General features: G+C 40.3%; 1 protein-coding gene across 2 annotated transcripts in view; it reads right to left on the reverse strand.

Annotated features, from left to right (window-relative positions):
• Positions 1-13,089: 13,089 nt before the first annotated feature.
• Positions 13,090-27,093, reverse strand: part of COL27A1 (collagen type XXVII alpha 1 chain) — a 241,862-nt gene continuing 227,858 nt past the window's right edge. For both annotated transcript variants that reach the window (XM_031954623.1, XM_023494250.2), the window contains exons 52-61: positions 25,839-25,892; positions 25,604-25,639; positions 25,467-25,484; positions 24,817-24,852; positions 24,499-24,525; positions 22,583-22,648; positions 18,156-18,324; positions 17,016-17,125; positions 14,759-14,977; positions 13,090-14,174 (exon numbers count right to left, since the gene is read on the reverse strand). In XM_031954623.1, the coding sequence (XP_031810483.1) occupies positions 14,028-14,174; positions 14,759-14,977; positions 17,016-17,125; positions 18,156-18,324; positions 22,583-22,648; positions 24,499-24,525; positions 24,817-24,852; positions 25,467-25,484; positions 25,604-25,639; positions 25,839-25,892 (882 nt within the window). In that variant the 3' untranslated portion in view covers positions 13,090-14,027. The remainder of the gene's footprint in view (positions 14,175-14,758; positions 14,978-17,015; positions 17,126-18,155; positions 18,325-22,582; positions 22,649-24,498; positions 24,526-24,816; positions 24,853-25,466; positions 25,485-25,603; positions 25,640-25,838; positions 25,893-27,093) is intronic.

Consider the following 27,093-nt stretch of genomic DNA (forward strand, 5'->3'; position numbering starts at 1 on the left):
AGGCATGAATTGTATCTGATCAGGATTGCTCAAGTGGGGAAATTTCCTATTCAGAAAGGAAACATATTATTGGGAAAAATGAGTCAAAAGAATTCTATCTTAGCCCATGCCAAGGTGAATTCCTCAAAATTTTTCCACCTGTTACAGTTTTCGGATAGTATTGTGTAAGTCTTTCCAGTTTTTTTGAACATTCTGCTTGTCATTTCTTAGAGCACTATGATATTCTATCAAAATCATGTGCTAGATCTTGTTCAGTCATTCCCCAATTGATGGGCATCCCCTCAATCTTCAATTCTTTGCCACCACAAAAAGAACTACTATAAATATTTTTGTACATATAAGTACTTTCATTTTTTCTTTTATTGCTTTGGGATACAGACCTAGTAATGGTATTGCTTGGTCAAAGGGTATGAATCCATTGGGCATAGTTCCAAATTGTTCTCTGGAACAGTTGTTTCACAACTTCACCAAAGGTATTTTAGTATCCTAGTTTTCCCACATCCCCTCCAACATTTCTCACTTTCCTTTTTTGTCACATTAGCCAATCTGATAATTTAGGAGGTGGTACCTCTGAGTTGTCTTAATTTTCAATTCTCTAATCAATAGTGACTTAAACCAATTTTTCACATAACGAGGTAGCTTTGATTTCTTCATCTGAATGAACACCGCCTGTTCATATCTTTTGACAATTTACTAATTGAGATATGACTTGTACTATTATAAATCTAACAGTTCTCTATATATTTGAGAAATGAGGCCTTTATCATAGAAACTTGCTGTAAATTTTTTTCATAGATAAAATTACATTTATTTCTCTCCAACCCACCCCATCCCATTTATTTTTTCTCTTTCTCTGCTATATAAATGTTAGCTATTGTTATTGTTGTTGTTGCTGTCTTTCCTCATTAGATTGTAAACTCCTTTAGTATTTTTAGTATTTGTATCCCCAGCAATTAGCATAATGCAAAACATATAGTAGATGATTCTTAGTTGTAATCATAACTCCTTTGTCCTCTAGAAAATCATATTCCAAGCCCTCCAATCCTTTTAATAAAGAAGCTGTTAAGTCTTCTGTTATCTTGACTGTGGCTCCACAATACTTAAATTGTTTCTTTCTGATTGCCTGCCATATTTTCTTCTTGACCTGGGAGCTCTGGAATTTGACTGCAATATTCCTGAGAGTTTTCATTTGGGGATCTCTTTCAGGGGATGATGGGTAGATTATTTAAATTTTTATTTTATTCTCCAGTCTAGATTGTTGTCATTGAGTTGTTTCAGTCATGTCTGACTCTCTGTGACTTCATTTGAGGTTTTCTTGGTAAAGATACTAGAGTGGTTTGCCATTTCCTTTTCCAGCTCATTTTACAGATGAAGAAACTGAGGCAAGTAGGGTTAAGTGACTTGCCCAGGATCACACAGCTAATAAGTATCTGAAGCCAGATTTGAAGCCAAGTCCTCATGAGTTCAAGATGCACATGCTATCTACTATACCATCTAGTTGCCCTTGATTCTAGAGTATCAGGACAATGGTTTTCATGTAGTCCAATAATTCTTAAATTATTTCTTCTTGACCTAGCTCAGTTACCCCCAAGTTCTGTTGCTGGGACATGGCTGGGACTGGACTACACTTTACCTTCATCTCTTTGAGACAGACCTTTCCTGCTGACCTTGGGCTTGAAAATTGTTTCATTCTATCCTTTTGCTTGTTCTGCCATTCCAGTTTTGAGGTGTTATTTAAAAATTGTTCAGAGAGAAATTTGGAAGAGCTCAGATATTAGTTCTGTCCCAATAGAACTGACCTTGTCCAATACCCTCATTTTTATAGATGAAAATACAGAGCATTATCTAGGTGGTGCAGTGGATAGTGCTGAGTCAGGAAACAGGAAAATTGAGTTCAAATCCACTCTTACTTCCTAAACACTGTCTGCCTCGGTTTCTTCAACTGTAAAAATGTGTAAAAAAAAGATAATAATAGTACCTACCTGCCAGGATTGCTATAAAGATCAAATGACACGATATTTGCAAAACTCTTAGCACAGAGCCTTGCTCATATTAGATGCCTAAGAAATGTTTCCTTCCTTCCACCTACACAGGTTAGGTAAGATGACTTGCCTAAGATTAGGTAGATTTAATGCAGCTATTGAGTAAAGACCTTTCTCAAAGGTTTCTTCAGAGTCTAATGTTATAATTTCCTTTGACTAAGTAGCAAAGCTTGGGTTCCTTGACTCTAAATCTAATGTTTACTTGATGCACTAGTTTTGTACTCTCCTTTAGCCCAAGCTGCCTTTACTGGAAGTGAATTTGAATATAGTGTGGGACCCTGATTTCTGGGATTGGAAGGCAAACACTGATTGAGGGCAGGACTCCCTGTGACTCCTGAGTTGACTTTAGGTGCTTCCTGGGCAAGCTACTGGGAAACTTGAATCCAGGGATTTCCCCAATTTGGTCAGTAGCTTAAGGCAAATGGGAAATGGACACATAGACCTACAAGGTTCAGTGGTTGGCTGCTCAGTGCTTGCAGACCTAGAACTGGGACAACCACTGGGACCCCTTTTGGGGAAGCAGATGTTTATCCTAGGATGGAACTTAGCACAGTGCTTGGCACTTAGTGGATGGTTAATAAATGTTTATTGATCATTGATTAGAGTCCCAAACATGAATTTCTTCCTAACACAGAGGACCTTCAACTGATCTTCTATGAGAAGGTGACTAAAGACACCTGGTCCTTTTTGCTACCATCTTCTTTTTTAAAAAAGCCAGTGATAGAGTACATATTCTGAAAGTTCTATTCACTGTTCCAAGTACATTTGGCACAAATGACTCATCTTCTCTGAATTACAACTGTTTCATCCGTAAAGACAATAATTCAACCATGAAATCATTGGGAGAATTTTTACATACAGTGCAGCAAAAAGAACATTGGATTTTAAATCATAGTATCTAGGTTTGAATCTTGACTCTGCCACTTGTTTACAAGTCATTATACTTCTCTTAGTCTGTTTTTTCAGCTTTAAAAATGAGATATATATATCTCTGAGGCCATTCAAAGCTTTAGATACAGAACATCTCTCTGGTATTTTGAGACTATAATTCATTGAGCTGAAGAGGAAAATCCCTCCTGTCCTGAACCTTGTGGGTCTCTGACTTTGTCAAATACAGAAAATCTTCTTTTCCCTTTAGGGAAAATGATTAGGAAAAGAATGATGCAATCATTCCTTGAAGATGAAGAATTCACAGGGTCTTAGTTTTTCCTTCTGATTATTAGGGATCCTGGCCTAGAAATGGAGATGAGAGAGGTGGGGAGAGAGAGGACTGAGTGTAGACTGAGCCCAGCACATACAGTGTTTTTGGTTACAAAATCCTTGTCTTGTTTCCTTGTAATTTTCATTTTCCACAAGTTAAATACATAAAAATTCAGTCAAGATGAATAATCCAGATTAATCTAGGTATTGATGAAGGATGGTGTATGACATCATGGATGATAAGCCTCAAAATAATATCATTACTACTACTACTTCTAATAGAAGTACTTCTTATTACTACCACAATACTACTACTACTTCTATTATTACTACCATACTACTACTACTACTACTACTACTACTACTACTACTACTACTACTGCTGCTGCTGCTGCTGCTGCTGCTATTACTACTGCTACTGTTACTACTATTACTACTATAATGCTATTGTACTATTACTATCGCTACTGCTACTATTACTATTATTACTACTACTATTACTACTGCTACTACTACTATTACTACTATTACTGCTGCTGCTGCTATTACTATTACTACTACTGCTGCTACTATTACTACTGCTATTACTATTACTACTACTACTGCTACTGCTACTATTACTATCGCTACTGCTACTATTACTATTACTACTACTACTACTATTACTACTGCTACTACTATTATCATTACTATTACTACTACTACTATTACTACTGCTACTACTATTAGTATTACTACTGCTACTATTACTACTGCTACTACTACTATTACTGCTGCTGCTGCTATTACTATTACTACTACTGCTGCTACTATTACTACTGCTACTACTATTTCTACTGCTACTGCTACTATTACTATTGCTACTGCTATTATTACTATTACTACTACTATTACTACTGCTTCTACTATTACTACTGCTATTACTATTACTACTACTACTGCTACTGCTACTATTACTATCGCTACTGCTACTATTACTATTACTACTATAATGCTGCTACTATTACTACTGCTATTCTACTATTACTATTGCTACTGCTACTACTATTACTATTACTACTGCTACTACTATTACTATTACTACTGCTACTATTACTATTATTACTACTACTACTATTACTACTATTACTACTACTATCACTACTACTACTATTACTGCTATTACTGCTACTATTATTACTACCACTACTATCTCTACTACTATGACTGCTGCTAATACTACTACTATTATTACTACTATCACTACTACTATTACTGCTGTTATTACTATTAGTACTACTACTCATTTATATAGTGTTTACTATATGCTGAGCATTACAGCTCAGCTCACAACATAGGAAGTAGGTACTCCATTTTTAAAAATCACATTTTACAAATGAGGAAACTAAGGCAAACAGGTTAATTAACCTGTATAGCATCACACAGCTAGTAAATGTCTGAGACTGGATTTGAAATCAGTTCTTTTTGACTCCAGGTCTGGCACTCTATACATTGTGTTACCTTTATAGTGCCTTAGAATTGACAGAGCTCCATTTATACGTTCATACATCATTGTCCTTTGATCCTTGTTTAAAGGATGCTTGGAAGGGTTCTGTAAAATATGAAGATTGGTTTCTTACCTCAACCTATGTTCCTGATCAGGGGATTAAGTAGCCTACCCTCCAGGCAGCCTCTGTTCCATGGATTTATGAACTTGGACTAATCTGAACAAGTGACCATCTAATTTCTGAGTTGATGTGAAAAAAATCATTTAACTTTTTTTCAATATTTAAGCCTTTATTTTTTTCTTCCTCTACTAAAAGGAAAAGAACCACAAAATTCTTATAAACAGGTTTAGTCAAGCAAAACAAATCTTCACATTGATCATGTCCAAAAATGTGTGTTTTCTTTTGTAGATTAGTCACCCACCAAACAATGTGGCCAGTCCAATAGAGTTATGCTCTCTGCAGTAGGGTCTGAATGCTTGGCAGTTTAGTTCAAGAAAGGACCTAAGTGCCCGGTACCTTATCTTGCCAGGTGATCTTCAGAATCTTCCTAAGACAATTCAAATGGAAGCCTTTCAGCTTCCTGGCATGGCACTGGTAACTGTCCAGGTTTCACAGGCACACAACAATGGGGTCAGCACAAAGGCTCTACAGACTTTCAGTATGGGAGCCAGTCTCATCCCTCTCCTCTCCCACACTTTCCTTCGAAGCCTCCTAATCCCTGAGCTAGCTCTGGCAATGCATGCATCAATTTCATTATCAGTGTGGACATCCCTGGAAAGGATACTGGCAAGGTAAGAGAATTTATCTGCAGCATTCAAAACTTCCCCATTTATTGTAACTGATGGTTCCACATATGGATGGTGTGGTGCTGGCTGATGGAGGATCTGTGTTTTCTTGGTGTTAATTGTTAGACCAAAATTAACACAAGCAGCAGAGAACTGATCCATACTTTGCTGCATCTCAGCTCCAGAGGCTGCATTGAGTGCACAATTATCTGCAAACAAAAGGCATGCACCAGGACTCCCTCCACTCTGGTTTTCGCTTATAGTCTTTTCAAGTTGAAGAATTTGTGATCCATGTGGTAGCTGACTTTGATTCCATGTTTGTTCTCATCGAAGGTGTTTGACAATGTGGCTGAAATTATCAAACTAAAAAGCATTGTTTTGCCTTTTTTCACTCCATTGGTGACTGGGCAATCTTGAGGGCATTGCCCATTGTGCAGAACCCAGCCATGTCATCATGGAATTGACATATTATACTGATGAACTTCTCTGGGCAACCAGATTTTGACATAATTTTCCATAAACCCTTATAGACCTCTATTCTGTTACTGGAATTTCTCCTGGAGTTGTTGAGCAGCAAATATCCTATTAACTGGACTCCTTGGCCCTTTCTCAAGCCACCCTGGCTCCCGTAGATGACCTTTTTCTAAATGTAGGGACTAAGGAGGACTCTGGTACAAGGATCTTGCCAGCAACGACTAAGAGAGAGACCCCCTGTGATTGTCACAGGACAATCTCTTCCTTTTACCTTTATAAAGATGGACAATATTTTATAGAGAACTCACACAGAGCAAGTGTTCACAAGGTAACCAGAGAAACACTTTAGGACACTTTAAGTGTCTTAAGTACACTTTAGAATTGATTGTGTGACATGGGAGACACTGGCACAGGACCGCCCAGCAGAGTGTGCCCTCATCAGAGCAGGCACTGTGCTCAGTGAGCAAAAAAGAATTGAATTAGCCCAAAAGAAGCGTGCAATATGCAAAATTAGAGAAGGTAGCCCAAATATTCATAGGAACTCTTTGTGTCCAGCATGTAGCAGAGCATTTTGAGCTCATTTTGTTCTCATCAGACACACTATAACTTGACTCTAATATAGTGGTATCGTTTTGATCCTCTTCGAGTAAAAAGGACAATAACCAACCAAATCACTCACTTCTCAGTGGAGAGATAAACAATATTAATCATTATCGGTTCTCTGGAACCAGGATTGATCAGAACTGATTACAATTTTAAAGTCTTTCAGAAGTGTCTCTTAAGATATCAGTATCAAGATATAAATGATTCTCCTATTTCTACTTACTTCACTTTGAATCATTTCACTCAAGTCTTCTCAGATTTCTCCAAAACTTTACTTTTTATGGCACAATAGTATTCCATCCCATTCATACGTCATCATCTATTTAGCCATTCCCCAATTTTTGGGCACCCCCTTAGTTTCCAATTCTTTGCACCTACAAAGGGAGATATTATAAACATTTTTGTATATACATGGGACTCTTTACTTTACTTTTGATCCATAGGCCAAAGAGTAGTATTATTAAAACAAAAGGTCACAGATTAGTGATCTTTTTAAGCATAAATTCTAAGTTGTTTTCCAAGATGATTGGATCAACTTATTGTTTTGTGGCTCTGCCCCTGTTAGAGTTCCAGTAGACTATTGCTGAACTCAGATACTATCAGCCTGCAGATTTGAAATGACAGAACTCCCTTTGATCTGGAATTCCTGCCATGATTAAACTTGCTATATAGCTTCAGATTGGGGTGAGACATGGAACTGAGATCCCATTTGGCCCCTAGTTTCAGAGTCACATAGCAACAACTTGCTTCTGAACTTGCTCCTTGCTCAGTACCTAGCCTAACGTTTGCAGTTACTACTAGACGTGGGTTCTTTTCTCAGACTACTCTGCGTTTGTGCCCCAGAACTTCAGAGTAAGAAACAGCGCTGTTCTTTGGTACCAATCCTGTGTCCTGCACAAGATTAGACACTTCTGTGGTGTCTTTAGATAACATAACTCCTTGGAGCACAAGCTTAGCAGACTTCTTTGTCTATCTTCCTAAGATGATCCAGACTAGAAAAAAATGACTTACTGTGTCTTTCTTTTTTTCTTTTTTAAATTTAAAAATTTTTATTTTAATAGTATATATTTTTTCAAGTATATGTAAAAATGATTTTCAATGTTTATTTTTGTAAGGTTTTAATTTTTTTCCCTTCCTCCCTTACCTCCTCTCTCCCCAAGTCAGCAAAAAATCTGATATAGATTATACATGTACAATCATTTTTAATATATTTCCGTATGAGTCATGTTGGGAAAGAAAAATCAGAACAAAAGGGAAAAAGCATAGGCAGAAAACAAAAACCAAACAAAACAAAATAAAAAGGTAAAAATAGTGTGTTTCAATTCATATTCAGTATCCATAGTTTTTTCTCTGGATGTGAATCGTATTTTCTATCCAAAGTCTATTGGAACTGTCTTGGATCACTGGATTGTTGAGAAGAATTAAGTCTGTCATAGTTGATCAACATACAATCTTGCTGTTACTGTGTACGATGTTTTTTTGGTTCTGCTCACTTCACTCAGCATCAGTTCATATGAGTTTTTCTTACATTTTCTGGGCAGGATTTGGTCTGGGGCATTTTCCAGATCTGTATGGAGAAGGTATGAGGTAGAGCTTGGCTGTAAATAATTCTCAGTCTTACTCTGCCATCTTGGTTTCACCTGGAATGGCTATTATTTTTATACATTTGAATCTTTTTCTTATATAACTTAAAAATAAGACCTTTATCAGAAAAACTTGATACACAGGTTTTTCCTTCTAATCATAGTTGTATTTATTTCTATAAAAACTTTTACACTTTACATAATATAATTTATCTTCTGTTATTTATTTCTTGTTTGGTCATAAAATTTTTTGATAATCTCTTCCTTCTAATCTAAGATGTAATCTTTTATATCTAAATAATGTGCACATTTGAGGATTATTTTGGTATATGAGATGAGGTTTTGTTCTAAGCCCAATTTCTGCTAGACTGCCGTTTGGTTTTCTCAATAGTTTGTCAAATAATGTTCTTATCCCAATAGCTGGGGTCTTTGAGTTTATCAATACTAGGCTATTAGATTCATTTACTTCTGTATATTATGGATCTAATCTTTCTCTTTTTAAAACTAATACTAGATTGTTTTGATGATTACTACTTTGTAGTATAGTTGATGCTTTGGGGCCCCTCTCCTGCTAACTTTCATTATTTCCTTGGAGATTCTTGACCTTTTTGTTCATTCAGACGAATTTCATTATTACTTTTCTCTCATTCTGTAAAATAAATCTTTGATATTTTGTGTGGTAGGGTACTGAGTAAGTTAATTTAGGTACAATTGAAGTGAATTTCTTTTTTTAAAGTGAAGAAAAATAGTGAAAGATTTTTCTATTTTTAATTACTTTCTCACTTTCATTGCTGGATATGATGTCTTTTTCTGATGTCTTCATTAATTTTAACTAATTCATTTTTCCTGGCTCTATTTCTCTTTTTATAACAAAATGATGGTTGCCCATGAATATTGTGTGCATGTGTATTTATACTTTGTTAAGGTAGAGAACTTGGGATTAAGGGAAAATGTAGATAACTGCAATTTATACAATATTTAACATAGTCCAAAAATTCCAGTCTCTGGTCAGTTATTAGGGAATTTCTTCTCCAACTAGTAAATCTGAGTGATAATTTTATCAATAACTTGCATTAATAATTATTTTTTGTAAGCTCTTGGCAATTGCCAAAGGAAAGAATGCCCATGAATCCGGGACATTGTGTTTGGACTAATTTAGTTTGGGGACTTGATTTTTTTTTGCAATGAGTATGAAGAACCTGAACATTTTTCTCCTTTGATATAAGAGACTGGGAGGGATTAAAGGAAGAAGAGGACAGAAACCAAGTTCCAGGGAATGCAAAGAGAAAAGGTCTCTGAAGATTTGGTCTTTTCCTAGTCTATTGGGAAGGGAAATTAAGGAACAAATAATAGTCTGTCCTCCACAATGCCACAGGCAGTTGTACCTGCAAGGTGAAGGTAGGACAGGGATTGTCAGGTCCATTTTCTAGGTATGGTGACAGAAGTCTAAGGATAAATTATAGCTGGAGCCAGAACTGTGATCTAACTCCCCAGGTAGGCTTCTTTCCACTCTAGCTTCAGAAAGATTCTCTCTTTTATTTGATATGTTTCCATTTCCCAGAATATTTTGTTCCTCCTTCCTCCCTCAGCCAGGGGACAGCTCTCTTAACAAGGAATAAAAGAAAGAGAAAAAATCCATCAAAACAAATCAACACATCAATCAGTTCTACAGTAGATGCAGTGTTTTACACTCATATTTTTCTATATACTCAAAAAATTCTCTTTCCTTGGCAGGAGTCAATGTAGGATGCTTAGGGAAAACTGTCCAAGCCTGTGTAAAAATGTTAGGTGAGTTCAGTTATTTTTCTATCGAGTCTTTGTGACTCTGTGATCCATTTTTTTTTGAAGCAAAGATACTATAGTGGCTGGCTCTCCATTTCCATCTTCAGCTCATTTTACAGATAAGGAACCTGAGATCTAAGGGTTAAGGGGTTTGTCCAGGGTCACACACCTATTGAGTATCTGAAGCCAGATTTGAATTCAGGAAGATGAGTGTTTCTGATGTTCCTGATTCCTGATTCCAAAAAATTATGTACTGTCTTTTTAATTACTGGATCTTCTAATCAAGGTATTTACATCAGCTCCTCAAGTATCTCAAAGTTAGAAACTATTTTTGAAGTTAAACCTAATCATCTTACTGAACTATGTTCCTGTGAATCCATGTAAATTCAATCATAAGGCAAAGCAGGGGAGGCAGCTTGGAGGGCTGAGAACCAGAGCTGAACTTGGAAGCTGACAGATCTTGCAATCTTGGACTGCCATTAACCATTTGTATAATTCTGAGAAAACCCAGTTGTCCTCCTGACCTGAGCCTTGGCTTTCTCATCTATAAAATGGGACACATTTCTACCTTGTCATGATCAAAGAATATACTTTAAAGCATCACATGCAAAGTGTTTTGGGGGGAGCGAGGAAGAACAAGGGAGTGAGCAGGAAGAAGGGAATCCCCACCTATTATTACATTAATTCAGGGAATTCCATGTGAGAAAATTACCTTTTTCAAGGCAGTTCAGAAAAAGCAGTTATTTTCTTAAGAGTTTCCTGGGGGGTTTATGAAGGTAGATGACTTGTCCAGGGACACATAGCAGACACACATCAGGGGCAGGATGAGGAGCTGGGGCTCCCAGGTTCAAAGTTGGCTTTAGCCAGTATCTTATAATGACTTATCACCGTTATTGTAAATATTCCCAGGGGAATTGAGGCAAGATGGGTAGCAACATACCCAAAGGGACTCCCTGTAAAGTCCCCCTTTGTGTCCCTTTGTCTTTAAATACTACTGACTTGATCTCTTTGCTATACAACGGGCTCTCAAAATTCTTCTTGAGCACCACAATCTGAAACCATCAATTTTCCTTATAGTCCAACTCTCAGTCATACATTGCTATCGGAAAAAATAGTTTTGATTATCGAGAACTTTGTCACAAGGTGATATTTCTGCTTTTTAGTGTGCTTGTCCCTGGTCTACCACAGCGTCCTGCCCCATAGGGGTTGTGATGGTCAAAGCTCTTACGGACAGATGTTTCAACTTCTCCCTCAAACTGTGCAGTGTTTAAGTTGCATGACTTTCTGATAGCCATGAGACTGCCTGAGCTGCCTGCAAAGTCCTGGTGTGTCCAGAAGTCCCCTCCCTAGCCCATGCTGACTACACACACGCCACACCCTTGGTGACTGCTATTTGTTGGACCCAATAATAAAGCTGTTCTAATGTTCCTCCTACTTCGGTGTGTGGATATGACCCTGCAGCAGAAACCATTTCTTGCAGGCCTCTCCAGCCGGACCCATGCAGAACAAGACTTTTCTTACAATAAGTAAAATTACAATTAGACCAGGTTGGGGTGACTGGAATTGCTCCTTAACATCTCAGAACTGTGAAAGTAAAATGTGTGCAAAAGGATCCTATATCTGTGAGAAGAGAAATGTGCTTATTCACGTTTGTGTGATTTACCTGCAATAGAACATAAGCCCCTTAGGGACAGGAACATTTTATTTTTGTCTTAATATCCCCGGTGCCCGGCCCAAGGCCTGGCCCACAGTAAATGCCTAATATGTGATTGCTAAACAAAGAGAGAGAGAAAACCCAGATGAAGAAGTAGGTCAATCACAGCCATGCAGTTTCATTGCCTCGGCTTTAAATATTTATTGAAAGTCCTGGAGGGAGAAAACAAAATAGGGTCTTAACACAAAAACATTTGGAAAGAACACTGACTGGAAAAATGGACGAAACCCGGAAGGACAAACAAAAAGACCATGAACAGGACTAGAGGGGAAATCCAGAGGCGGGGGGGAGTTAGCCCCTGGTTACTTGGCTACAGTAACTGATGAAATGCACCTGCTTCAGAAAGTTGTGGCTTGGGGTGGGGGTGAGGAGAAATGGAGGCGGGAGGGAAGGAGAGAGAGGGCTGGTACGGAGACAAAGATGAGGAGGGCAAGGGTGGGGAGGGTCAGAAGTAGGGCCGGTGAGGTATTAAAAAAAATCATATTTAAACCCCAGAGAGACAATGCCCTCTCCCCAAGAATATACACAAATAAAGACTTTCACATATAATCTTCCCTTTCTACAAAAGAATCCCATATTCAAAATAACCTTGAAACACAAAAATGCCGACCACCCAAGCAGTGAAGCTTTTTCCAATATAGTACAGCTTGGCTTACAATAATAATATTACCCTTATAGAGACTTCCATGGTTACCGTAATTATCCTCTTTTTGTTCGTTCCAAATTTACACATAGAGACTATCAACGTAAGATTTCTACAAAACTTAACAATGACAATTTTAAAAAAAACAACAACACGACAACACAATAAAACACATACAACTCTTGAAAGGACAAGCTCCCCAAGTGATGTTGGACTGCTGGGGTTCGAGAGGGTGCCGAAGGTAGGTGGAGGAAGGCACCTTAAGAGTAGTCTGTCAGGCGGATCGGAAAGACAGCCCGTAACTCAGTCTCCGAAGCCCAGTCCCTAACCGGCAGGGCTCTGACCAACATACATTCAGTGTCCAGGGATGGAGCTGGACTGAGCAGGCACATCCCAGCCCCCCAAGGGAGAAGACAGGTCCGCTCTTACCTCCTTTCCAGCCCCTGGTGCTAAACAACTGAGGTCCCTTCCTCAGTCCCTTCCATCCCTGCCACCCTAAGAGGAGAACATGTCCCTTAAAAATACTTCCACATACTTAAATTAAAAAGGTAGATCTCTATTGCTGGTAGGTTTGGAGTTTTTTTGTTGTTGTTGTTTTGTTTTTGGGTTGTTTAAAAAAATTTTTGGCTTCTTTTCTTTTGAAGGCTAGCTGAAGAAAAAGGGAGAAAAGGTATCCCCAACTCCTGCTATTTTGTTTGGGAAGAGAAGCAGATGTGGGAGATTTCCACATTGGATAGTTTCTTCAGCGTCTGCCACCAAAGGAATAGCACCTTCAGAACCTTAAATAAGATGTGTCTTAGTTTTTTTTTTTTTTTTAATCACATACAATACAACATGATTTTTGAGCACCAGCGAGTTCACAGTGGGAGGTAGCAAACTTGTTCACCCTGGCCCCTAGGATCTTTCCACTTGATCATTGTAGTGCCTTTCTTTCCTTCCCTACCTTCCCCGCCTTTCCTTTTTGCTCTCATTCTTCTCCCCACTCTCCCTTCCCATTGTGGGACATTAGATGGCTACCCATAGGAAAGGAGCAGTAATTTCCTATTTTCTTTGTTTAAATAAAAATATATATATATATTTATACTTTTTTTTTTCCTGTTTCATCCATCTTTTCTAATATTGCACATCAAAAGCTTCCTGGCAGGGAGTGAAGGGAAAGATTTACCCAACCCCAACCCTTCTCAAAAGCTACTGGAGAGTCTAAATTATTCAGTCCCTCTCTCCCTGCCTGGCAGAGAACTGGGGAGGGAAGGGTGGTGGAGACACGGAGACTTGGTAACATAGAAATAGGAGAATGGGTTGGGTTATGGCTGCCACCACTTTGGGATGGTTCTTTGGTTGATGGATGGAGATGGGATGGCTTGGGGTGAGTCTCACACCTTCATGCTCATCCTACTGGCTAGGGCTGACCCCAGGACAGCCTATCCCAGGGCTGTCCCTTCCCCTGATGCCCCACACATGCCTCCACCCTGGAGGTGACAAGCATGGCCCATCCTAGGGTCCATGGGCCTTCCCCAGGGGGAGGGGGAGGGTGTCAGTGGGCACTTGGCCCACTTTGGAGATGGAGAGGGTGTGGGTACGGCCTCCTCTCCCTTCTCCTGGCCCAGCTGCCTCTGCAGAAGAGGGATGGACACTCCCTCCTCCATGTTCATCTTCCCCATGTCTTGCATCCACAGAGACCTGAAGGGACATGGAGCAGCATGGAGGTCCTGGTTCAGAGGAAGCACGCAGGTCCAACTTCCAGGCGGTATTGCCTCCCAGGGGTGGCTGGAGGGAGGTTGTAGACGCTGACGATGGGCAGCTGGTGAGGGTCTTGGGTCCGGAAAATGAACAGGGTCTGGTGCCAGCGGCCATCCTGAACCTGCAGAGTGGGAAGAGAAGGGCTAACCAGGGCTCAAATTATGAAAAGCTGGTAGTGGGATTTCAAGGAGGACAATAACCTAGGTTCCTTCCCAGATTTCTCAGGAGAGGTCTGGAGGGAAGCAAGAATTCTAGGGAATAAGTAGAGGTCCAGAAGAGAGAAATGTCCACTCCTTCAGTCCGTTTCACAAAGAGTTATCAAGAACCCCTGGATTCACAATAACTTCCATCAGCCCAACCCTCCCCTTAGGAGGGATATTCCAATAGGGAATAAAATGAACGCATCCCATACTTTCTCACTCTCTCCTGAAAAGACTATGTACAAAGCTCATGGGCAGCCAGGTGGCTCAGTGGCTAAGACACCAGGTCTGGGATCAGAAAGGTTCATCTTCCTGAGTTCAAATCTGGTTCAGGTACTTCCTAGCTTCCTTGTTTGTTACCCCAAACAAGTCACTTCTCTCTGTTGGCCTCAGTAGCTGGAGAAGGAAATGGGCAACTACTCCAATGTCTTTGCCAAGAAAATTCCAAATGGGGTCACAAAGAGCTGGACCGGCTGAAAATGGCTGATCATAAAATATCCCTTACCTTGCAATCATCTGAGGACACCTCTGGCTCAAACTGGCCGCCCGCTTCAAAGATCTGCCCATTCCAGGCTCGGAAGCGCACGGCTTGTTTGGGGGACACCTTGCCTGTCCCCTCCTGCCATACAGACATGTTGAGGCAGTGGATAGTGATGTGCTGGATCACCTCCGAGCTCAGCAGGTGAAGAAAATTCATCTGGACCCGGCCAATGGCAAAGTCCACCTGGAAGCACCCGAGAGTAATGAGCTCTGTGTGTGAAAGGCACCCAACTTCTCATTTATTTTGCTTTCCGATAAGCCCCTCTTCTTATATAAACTCACTGGTGACCCTGGACAAATCACTGAACCTCTCAATGTTTCTTCACCTGTAAAATGAACCTCCCCTTCACTCCCTCCATCTGTTGCTTCCCAAGGCACCTGATCTCAGTAGCAAACCCCACTGATAGTCCATTTATAATATGGATCCCTTTTTTCACGCACCCATCCAAAAAGGATTTATGCCATTCCCCAAGTCCCTGCCAAGGACTTAGCCCTTCCTACTCCTAAAAAATCAACGTTACTATGAAAAATTCTATACCCTTCCACCTAAAAACTGCATGTACCACCTGATATACCAAGAGTGCTGTGGGAGCTGGGAGCATCATAGGAGGTACTCAGGATAGCCTGATCCAGAAAACTGTATCCCCACCAGAATGGGCTCCCTTCCCTGTGCTTCTGGACCAAGAAAGGGTAAGGGGATACACCCAATGGCTTCCAAAATCTGGTGAGTGCACATCACAATGGGAGAACAGGGAGGGAGTTGGCAGCAAATCAGAAAGGAATTATGAATTGGAGTGAATTACTTTCCCCATTCATCCTCTCACCTCAGGGGCAACTTTAATAATAATAATAATAATTGTTAATATTAATAGTAGTATTACAGCTAGCAATTATACAGCGCTTTGAACTTGTAAAGGTTATTACATATGTTTTCTCCTTTGATCTTTACAACACTACGAGGTAGGTGCTATACTTATCCCCATTTTAAAGATGAAGAAACTAAGGTTGAAAGAGGTAAGTGATGTCCAAGGTAATAATACAGCTAGTAAGTTTTTGTGTCAGTATTCAAATTTGGCTCTTCCTGAATCCAAGTTGAACATTTTATCCATATTACTATCTAGCAGCCCTTAATAGTAGTGAAGGATTGCAAGTCCTGAGTGGAACAGAAGTGAGGCTTAAGGCAGTTCCTTTTGTGGGGAGGGGGATCCTCAGGGGTGGAGCTCATACTTTTTTAAAATGGGCCATGAGCAGGGGCCTCTACTAGAGTGGGGAGCTGTGGTTACTATAGGTTTCCATGGGAGAAGAAGACAGGGCAATAGAGAAGGTTCAAAGGCCAGAGCTAGACAGATTCTTAATTTTAGGTGTCAATGAGGAGGAATTCAATTTCCTATGCCTGACTGACCTTCTATGGTCTGTCCAGGAGACCATGGTTCCTGGGTAATTATGGTGACTGAGGCTCATCACTCTTCAGGGATAGTGAATCCAGTCCCTGCCTTCTTCCTCTCAGACAGCTTGAGTTGTATGGAAGAACTATATCCAAGCCTAGTAATCCTGATAAGTTCCTGAGAAAAATCAGTTTCTCCAATTTCTAGCATCTTTTTTGCAGAAAGCCTACAAAATTTGAGAGCTACAGATCTTCTTCCTAAAAGACCTAATCTGAGGGACAAAGAGCACAACTGATTTGTTGTAGCCTTTCAGGTTCAATGAATGGAAACTGTCCCTCAGGAATTTTCTGCTTCAGTCAATAGGTAAAAAGTGTGCCCTTTGTTATGGGAAGAAGAGAGGAAGAAGTCAATGAGGGTCAAAAGGGTAAATTATTTACCCAATTTATGATAGCAAGTTACTAATAGGGCCAAGGCTAGAATGAGGGATTCTCATAATCATGGTATGGGGAACAGTACACTGGATAAGGAATGAGTTCAAATCCCAAATCTGCAGCTTATGACCTCTGTGATTGTAAGCAAATTACTTCATCTCTCCTGACTCAGTTTCCTTCTGTAAAATGAGCTTAGACTAGACACCCACTACAGTTTCTTCCAGTTCTAAAATTGATGATCCTATGATTCCTGACTTCCAAGTTTGTAGAAGGCCAAGCTGACTCACTATGGTCCAGAAGCATGGTGAAGGAAACCCATTCTGGTGGGGATAGGTTCTCAGGGCTAGGTTTTCTGGGTCAGGCTATTTTGAGAAGAAAAGAACCATCACATCCACTCTCTTTATACCTTTGAAGCAGTGATGGGCCTGAGACATGTCTGTCCACCTTTAGTAAAATTGCAGGTGACTTCGATGGTGTCTGAAGCACAGCCAAGATTTGGGTCGATCCAATATGTACCTATGGGATATGATGGCATCGAGGGTAAGAGTAGGAAAAGGTAAGATCAGAGGGGACTTTGGGAGCCTCAGTAGCTAGATGTCCTCCTTCCCTTATTCAAAGGAAGGAAAGCTCCCAAGATTGGTGCTGCTGGTATATGGGGATAGGAGAGTATCTCCAGTATCTGGCTTAGAGCAAAGAACGGGGTCTGCTACTGTCAGAGGCACGAGGCTATAATTTTGTTTCTTCTATAGGCTCAGCCTCTGCAAATGACAAAAATAGATCTTAAGCAGAGAATGACTCCAATCTCCCAGGAGCCAGATGAAGGCAGGATAGTTTGTTGGGTGATATCAAAGTATGGATTTCCATTGATCCTTGGGGATCCTTGATCCAAGCTTGGAGTAAAAGGTCAGAATGGAATAAACTCAAGGGAGTCACTGGTGCCTCTCTGAACACCAATGGTCAGGGGCATGGGGGAAGAAAAAAGAAGGGGAAAAATAAAAAGGAGAAGAAATGAAAAGTAAGAAGAAAAGCAAGAAAAAGGGGAATGAGGGAAGGGCAGAAGTGAGGGGAATAGAGGAAGGCAGTCAAAGGAAAGAGGAAGGCAAGAGCAATGGAGGCAATTAAAGGAAAGAGAAGAAAAGGGGAGAAAAGGATGAGGAGGAGAAATAAGGAAGGGAGAAAAGCAGAGACAGAAGAAGGAAAAGGAGACACAGGGGGAGAAAGGAAAAGACAGAAAGACCGAGAGAGAAAGAGAGATGAAGACACAGAGACAAAGAAAAAGAGAGACAGACAGATACACACACACACACACACACACACACACACACACACACACACACAATACAGAGACAGAGAAAGAGAGAGAGACAGAGACAGAGACAGAGAAAGGAAGAAGGAGGAGAACAGGGCGAGACGTTCACCCAGTGGTCCTCTTCTTGCCAAGTCTCAAATTTATAGGGTAGTCTCCCTCCTGATCTTGCTGACTGCAGGGCAGGTGCTGGGGAAGAGAACAAAAGCTGCATGTTGTACATAGGCCTCTACCCCTTACCATCGGCCATCTTCTGCTCACAGTTCATAAGGTCCCGACAGATACGGGCTGGGGTCTCCTTGGTTCCTAGAGGCTTCTTGATGCTCTGGATGAGGCTGCTGAGGTAGTGTAAGGTCTTAAAGATCTCCCCACCCTGGTCCAACACTAGGAGGTCTGAATGGGAGTAGCCCTATAGGGAAGGAAGCAAGAAAAGGATGACTGGAGCCTCAGAAGCACAGAGTTTTAAGAATACTGAAATGTGCATGGCAGCTTGGCAATACATTTGCAACCCAGAGTTTTAAAGAACAAAGATTAGGGGATTTGCTTCTTGGCACACAAACTCCATTTCAGAGGGAAGACTCCTGATTGCAAGATTATTGGTCTATTCACTATGTTGTGCCAACTTTGAGAATTAAATAGTCAGTACCAATAAGAAAAAAAATTTTTATATAGACTTCCTTCCCAAGATCTCAGACCAGGCCAGAAGCTACCTGAATCCCTCCAGCAATGAGGAACTCCATGTTTCCATAGGCAATTCATTCTCCTGAATGGTTAGGGGATTCTTTACCTTGAGCTAAAATCTTTCTCTCTGTAGCTTCCAATCATTTGCCCATTGTTACTAGCTCTGTCTTTCCGGGCTAAGCATAACACTTCCAATGGCCAGTCCTTTCAGTATTTGAAAGCAGAGATTATATTCTACTTAAAGTCTTCTCTCCTTTGGGTTAAATATTTCCCTTAAATAAAGGTGAGTTTATGTCACCTTTCTATGTCACAGGGGCCAGTGCCCTTCCTATTTTGGTTCTCTTGGAAGCACCACAGCTCATCAAAATCCCTAAGACATGGTGCCCGAAACTCCACAAAGTCCTGGGGCAATGATAAAAATGAGGGGATGTCAATAAATGACAGGAAGGAAAACTTATTTTGTTTTTATTTTCTCCACCAAAGAGAATGATCTTTGAAACTAGAAAAGAAAGAATGAGTTTGGTCAATACCAAGCTGAAACCCAAGTGAAGACATGTTAAGAGAGCTTCCCCTCTTCCCTTGAGGAGTTCACATCACCAGGCCCAGATTAATTACATCCCAAGACACTGAAAGAATTGGGAAATGTGATTATTGAGCTGTTGTTCGGGATCTTTGAAAAAGAGAGGGTACTTTATAGAGGTAGACAAAATAATAAGAAAATTCATTTGGAGCAACAAAAGGTCTAGAAACTCAAGGGAAATAATGAAAGGAAGTAATGAAGAAGGAATAACAGTATCAGACCTCAACTTATCCTATAAAGTCATAATCATCAAGAGTATTTGGTCCTGATTAAAAAAAAATAGAAAAGCAGATCAGTAGCACAGACTAGAAAGGAAGAATCAGAAACCACTGAACTCAATAACCCTATGTTCAATAAACCTAAGAGTGTAAATTACTTAGTGAAGATCTATTTGACAAGAACTGCTTGGAAAACTGGAAAGTAGAAATTGGGTTTCATCCAGTATCTTACATCATATACCACAATAAACTCAAAATAGATACATGACCTGAATATTAAAGGTCATGGCATAAAAAATAATATTAGCAGAGAATAAGACTGGATATGGCTAGGAGGAGAGTTCTTCATCAAACAGGGGACAGAGGCAATCACAAAAGAAAAAAAATCAATAGTTTTGATTGTATGAAATGGAAAAGTTTTTGCATGAACTAAATCAATGCAGCTAGGATGAGAAAGATGGCTGTCAATTTGGAAAACAAATCTTTCTATTTAGTATTTCTGGCAAGGCTCTGATAACCAAGATAGATTAGGGATTAATACATATAAGTCAGACCAAAAGCCATTTCTCAATAGCAAATTATCAAAAGATATGAATGTTGTCATTGGCAATACTTGCTCTGCCTAGGCCATGGACCCTTAGGAGCTGACTAAGCTATGTGACATGAATGATTTAAAGAATAGGTGTTGCATTTAGCCATGGAGACCTGGAATGAGGACAAACTAAATTCATCAAAGCCTGCTTTTTTAATGAGGCTGTGAGGTAATGGATCAGATAAAGTCCTAGAGTCAGGAAAACCTGAATTCAAATCTGGCGTCAGACACTTACTGGCTGTGTGACCCAAATTTGCCTTAGCTTCTCCATCTGTAAATGAGGATAATAATAGTCTTTACCTCCCAATTTGGTTGTGAGAATCAAATGACATGACAACAGTGCTTAACATAGTGCCTGGCCCATGGTAGATGCTACCTACATATTAGCTATTGTTATTATTAGTGTCTCCAACAGTTTGGTGCAGCTTTAAGGTTTAGCTGCTAAAGACTTTGGCAACAGTCTTTATAAACCAGTATTTTGAAGGCGAGAAAACTATTCATATGCTTTAGACTTATTATGAAGACAAATTTTAAAAATTTAAGAACGTTGATCAATATAATATTCAAAATGATCAATGATGACGCCGGCCACCTACCTCCTGACAGAGAGGCAATGTATTCAACATGCAGAAGGAGACACACATTCTTTGGACATGGTAAATATAGAAGTGTATTTTGCTTGACTGTACATTTGTGACAAAGATTTTATTCTTTCACTAGTGATAAGAAAAAAGTTGTAGAAGAGAAAAATGCTAACCTCATGGCTGTGTTCTGAGGGTTATTTTACACTGGTAGTTCAAGGTAATACTATAGAATACATTTGGATTTTAGCAAAATATGTGAGGGATCTCTTTTGATGTCCTTGTAGATAAGGGGAACTATGTGTGTTAAATGATTGTACATTTAAGAAGATTTGGAACTAACTGAATGACAAGATTCAAAGAATTAGTGGATTGATGTCAATTTGGAAGGATATCTCTAGTGGAGTGCCCCAGGGGTCTACCTTTGATAATAGACTGTTTAACATTTTTATCAACGACTTGGATTAAAGCATAAATAGAATTCTTATCAAATTTCACAATGTCTTAAAGCTGAAAGGAATAGCTAATAATTTGGCTGATAGATTTAACATCCCTCAAAATCTCAACAGGGTTGAATTGTTTGCTTTAATAATAGGAAATTTAATGAGTAAAATGAGTTAAAAAATAAAATAAATTGCACAAGTACAAGATTAGAGAATTATGGTGAGGACACTGGTTCACTTAAAAAAGATCTGGGGGTTTCAGTGGATTACAAGCACCAAATGACTCAACAGTGACAAGTATGTTAAAATACCTCAATGAACTTATCTCCTTAATATGAATGCTTCCTTAATAATACAGATCATATTCTATCTGCTGTGTTCTCCTTGTTCTTGCTCTCTCAGAAATTATCCAAAGCACGAAAGGCCTTATTCTTGATCGGTGAACACTCCAATTATCCAGAGCATCACTCCGGCTCTTCTGTTCTCCCTTGTTATTACCAAGGGAGCTGTCCTGCCTCCTTTTCTGCTGTGACATTTCTTAGGCAAGATGCTCTTGTCCTTTCCTCACATATAAATTATGAACAAGCAATTATGTGGCCACCACTTGCAGTCATTGTTCTATCCACAAACTCGGATGCTCCATGACATGTAAACAGTGATACAAGAGGCTACACAGTCATGGCCACACTGATAGAACTGATGTCCAGCATGAGGAGAGTGATCGTGCTCTTCTGCGGTTTATCCACATCTGTAACACAAGGTGTGATTCTGGGAGCCACATTTTAAGAGTCACATTGACAAACTGGAGATTATTCAGAGGATGGTAAGCAGGCTGGAGTTTGTACCAGAGATAGATCAGTTGAGAGAAGTGGGGATGTTCAGCTGGGAGAAGAGATGATATAAGGGATAATTGAGAGCTTTCTTCAACCTGCCTTAAGGAGATTTGTAGCAGAAGGGTTAACCTTACCCACTTGGGCCCAGAAAACGGAACCAGAAGGGATGGCTAGAAATTACAGAAAGGCAGATTTCAGCTCCTTGTAAGGGAAAACTTCCTGCAGGTCTTCAAGCAGAGGCTGAACATCTCTTTATCAGAAATACTGCAAGGGATTCCTAGTCAGTTTGGGGGTGGATGAGATGAGGTCCAGGAGGCATCTAAGTGGCAGATCCTGAAGTCAGGAAGAATCATCTTGCTCAGTTCAAATCTGAATTCAGACACCTACTAGCTGTGTGACTCTGGGCAAGTCTTAGTGTCCTCATCTATAGAATGGCTGGAGAAAGAAATGGCCAACCATTCTAATGTCTTTGCCAAGAAAACCCCAAATGGGGTCACAAAGAGTTGGACATGGCTAAAAATGATTGAACAACATTGCCCCATGTTCTCTCCCTCTTTAGCATGTTCACCACAACCTATGGAGGGAAGCCAGGTTATTACTCCTGGAGAAGGCATGGCAAAAGGATCATAAATCAGAGGGGACTGAGAGTTCCAGAAAGCCCACGGATTTTGAAATCCATTTATGGAAAACAGGCAGCCACAGGGGGCTGTGCACCCAGCAGGACTTATGTCAATCCTACCTCTGTCCTAAGTGCACTGTTGGAGTTCATCCACGTCTGAAAAGCTGCTCCGAGGTCATCTTGCTGCTATGAAAGAGTGAGAGATGCACTCAGTTCCCAAGCTCATCTGTGTCCAGAGACTGGAAGAATCCCAGCCCAGCTTCCCTTGCCATCTCTCTTTTTCTTAATCATACAACGTGAGGATGAAGGTCCCTAATCTCAAATTTCTCCTTCTAAGTTGGAGCTTATGACATTTTCTGTCTCTGGGAAATGCTTTTAGCTCATGAATTTGGCTAAATGTTCAGAATGGTGGGGCAAAGGGGTCCTTGGTGAGTTCTAAAAGAGCTTTTTCCCCTTGGGATCAAGACAAGTTGATAACTGGAGTTAAATAAAAGTATTTAAGGCACTTTGAGGACTTTAAAGAATTTTATGTGATTTGTGAGAATTAAATCTAAGTTATTATTATTATTATTGTAAAATTCTCATCATTTTATTCACTATAGACCAGATAGAAACAGTTCTGGGACAAGTTACTACTCTACTATTATGTCTTTATATTTAATGTTCTGTGGGTTATCACACAAGTAGATAAACTGACTGCTTTCTATAACAATAATCATAAATGTCCTCACTGAAATAAAACCATAGTGACATTTAGCTAGTGCTCTGAGGTTTGCAAAGTACTTTATATATGTCATATTGACCCTTTTAACAATTCTAACATTTTATAGTCAAGGAAATTGAGGCAGACCGAAGCTAAATAACTTGTTCAAGGTCACAGAGCTAGATAATAGGTCTCTGAGGCTGGATTTGAACTCAGTCTCCCTGAATGTGAGTGCAGTACTTGAACCTACTGTGGAATAAAAGTATTAGGACGTAAATTTATCATCAAAAGGCTCACTGAACGCATCTTTTAAATAAATTTAGTGGTGACGACAGAGTTCATAGGGACTCCATCCTATTACTATGTCATCAATCTTCTTACTATTATTGTTTCACTAACTAGGTGATACAATAGATGAGAATTTTGAGGTTAGAATCAGGAAGACAAATTCAAATCCAGCTTCAGATGCTTACTAGCTGTATGACCCTGGAAAAATCACTGACCTAATATCTCCCTTGGTTTCCCTAACTGTAAAATGGTAATAATAAAAACGCAGTGTGATTGTGAGAATCAAATAAGGTAATGTTTATAAAGTACTTCAACAGCATTGTGCTTGGCACATATTGTATGCTTTTAATAAATGTTTATTCCCTTTCTCGTTCATTCAGAGATTCCTGTGGCTGCTGTGATACTATTCTCAAATGGTTAAAATAGCACACCCTTGACTGGTGATAATATTGACCATTTCATTTCATTCATAAAGCATGTTAAAGCTTTCAAAGCACTTTACCTAGATTATATCATTTAACCATCACAACAACTCTCCACTATAGGTATTATCATCCTCACTTTACAAAGGAAGAAACTGAGGTTTGGGAGAGGTGACATTCAAACCAAGGTCATAACAAGTGCAGTCTTTTTCCACACTGCCATTAGAGTGTAAGTGTAGGGAGGGTAAGTAGGGATATTTTGGCTGAAAACAGAGAAAGGTTGTTCTCAGGGATGGTGTGTCAGGAGTCATCCTCAGGCAATCTGTAGAAGCCTTTCAGTTCATTTTGTAAGGCTCCCCAGTTTCTTAACAAGGGAGACCTTTAACTGGAAGGCTCCTGGGATCACAGGGTTGGAGCCACAAGGGACCTCACAGGTATCTATATCCACTTTACAGATGTATAAACCAATGCCAGGATTGGGGAGTTATCTTGTCCAAGAATCACTTAGGTGGCAAACAGCAGAACTGGGAATCAACCTGAGGTCTTCTGACCCTAAATTTAGTGCTCTTTCCACTACACCAAATTCCCCCCAAGTAATGTTAGAAAAAAAATTCCCAACTTACAAATGAGATGGGGATCCCAGGAGGGCCCTGAAAAAGAAAGAAAATGGGGTGTTAACCATGATTTCCTGTGCTTGATCCATTCTGGCTTCCCCTTTCTATAGTGGGGAAGGGGAAGTAGAAATAGGGAGGATAGAGAGTAACCAGAAGAACTTGTGTGGATGTAATAATGAGGAAGGACAGAAGGAAGATGAGTTTAATTGGACTTAAGGAAAGCCCCTATTTTTCCTGGATCTGATCCCAGGACAAGAGACTCATAGCTGTCCCCCCATCCTCATCTTTCCTACTTCAGGGTCCGCTGAGAAGTGCTGGTGTACCTACCGGTGGGCCAGGACGTCCTCTGGGGCCAGGAGGACCCTAGAGAGAGAATAATGTGCATCAACCATCTTTGTCATCAACAACAAAGCTTTGGTTCCTCGTAACCCTCTCCCACATTTGCCCACTGCTCCCTCTGTGGGAAGACAGAAGAACAGAATAGAAGGCCAAGAGCTTCCTGCACCCCCGGTCTAGAACTGGGAGAGGATGGAATTCAGACAGAAGTAGATTGATAGAATAGAATAGGACAGAGTTCTGATTAAGATACTGTGTGTGAGCCTGTCTACTATGGGCCATTCAGGTCCTGGGCTATCTCTGGTCTAACCTGGCATGGGGACAGAGTTCTGACTAAGGTGTTAGTGGTGGAGTAGGTGGAGGCAATTGGGAAGGGTTTCTATAAGGTATCCTGCTACGAGCTTTCCCTGGTCTGATTCATTCTCTGGGACAAGGTTGGATTTGGAGCTGTCCAGAGGGTACAGGCTATGTGAATAGTGATAGACAAGGATGGCTGGATGCCTTTAACAGCACATTCCACTGTCCTTAACACACCTCCTGGTCCATCCCCTTGTCCTCATTCCTCAGGTCTTCATCACACACCATCATGCATCTCCTCCTCCCCTTCCCATTCCCTCCCCTACCCCTCACTCCCCACTCACCCTTGGGCCTTGCAATCCCTGAAAAGAAACAAAACAGAAAGAGTTGGTTAAAGGAGCAGAGCTCAGGCACCGGAGCTGTTCCTTGATTTCCAGACCTTAGAGACTCCCCCCCACCAGCTCTTCCCCAGGCCACTTACCAAATCTCCTCGGCTTCCTTTGTTCCCTTTTGGACCCTGCAGACAGACCACACAGCAAGGTTGGGACCTGGAAGTTTTAGTGCTTTGGGGCCTAACTGTGATGCCTTGTTTCACACGGGGGTAAGTAGAGGCTTGGGGGCGGATTCATACTGGACACAAAGAAGGTCTGAGACCCGTCAGTCCTACCTCCCCTCCCTGTGCCCTGATGGTCTGACCCCTGGCTTCTTTAACATACCGGAATTCCAGACGGTCCTAGGATCCCCAAGGGGCCAATGACACCTTCTTTTCCCTGGAGGTGGAAAAAAAGATAGAACTGTGGAATCAAAAAGATTCTGCTTATGTTTCCGTTGCCTATTTGGGAAGAAGTGGGGATAGGAGAAGACAAGGAAGATGGAGAGTGGGAGGGAGAGGGAGATGGGAGCACAAGAAGTGGTCCGTGAGTGAACATAAATGATGATAATAAAAGTAATTCATGTTTCTAGCATGCTACAAGTATTGTCTTCACAAGCCTATGAAGTCAGCATTACAAATATGATTCTAGACATTTTATAGCTGAATATTCATAGAGGCTAACTTGTCCAAGGTCATATAACTAGTTGGTGTCAGGATTAAAATTTGAACTATGGGTATGCTGGAATTAGCTTGTATCAGTCTGAAAGATATCAAATGTTAAATTTTCAATGTGAGCATTTATACCTTGGAATTTGGCAAATGCAATAAAATCACAGATTGATTTATTGATTGATTGACTGATCTATCTACTCATCTGTTTTTATTTCTAGACTTAAGAAAGGAATGGAGAAAATGTTAATAATGCAGAGTAAGCTTAAAAGTATGTCATGCATATTTTTCTTTTTTCCCTAGAGAGTTGGTTGTAAACGTTTACCAACATACCCTGAATCGAACCCATGTATCCTGACTTTAAAGACCCTCTATATCAAAGATGAATCCCAGGCATGGGGGAAAAGAAGGAAATAAAGTCAGAAACAAGCATTTATTTATAAATGATGAAGGGCACCTTGAGGATAGAGTAGTAAGCAGTACTCAGAAAACTTGGATTTTGTCCTCTTAGAAGTTACAAGTAAAGCACAAAACAAGACAGGAGCTTGTATATAATGAAGTGCTAAGTTTAATGGGAAAATTTTAGAATCTAAAGAAAAGTGGGACCCTTGGTGGGCTAAGGCCCTCAGAGAAGGTTTTAGGGGAGTTATAAGTAGAGCAGACTTTGGTGCTATGGTGGGAGATCAAGGAAAGGCAGGGCTTTGGTGGGAAAAGCTTCATAGAGACTGGGACTTAAACTAGCTTATGAAGAATGACTTTAGATTAGTACAAGGGGAGAGGAGAAATGAAGGGCATTTTATATGGAGTGAAAGACCTTGTGTCAAAACACTGGATCAGAAAGGAAGATAAAAGGGAAGAAGAATGCAAGGGAGAGAGCGAGGAGGAAATAGACCATGGCGGCAAACAACTAAATATCAGGAACAATTGCC

Source organism: Sarcophilus harrisii, chromosome 2 (assembly GCF_902635505.1).
Source record: "Sarcophilus harrisii chromosome 2, mSarHar1.11, whole genome shotgun sequence".
Taxonomy (NCBI): Eukaryota; Metazoa; Chordata; class Mammalia; order Dasyuromorphia; family Dasyuridae; genus Sarcophilus; species Sarcophilus harrisii.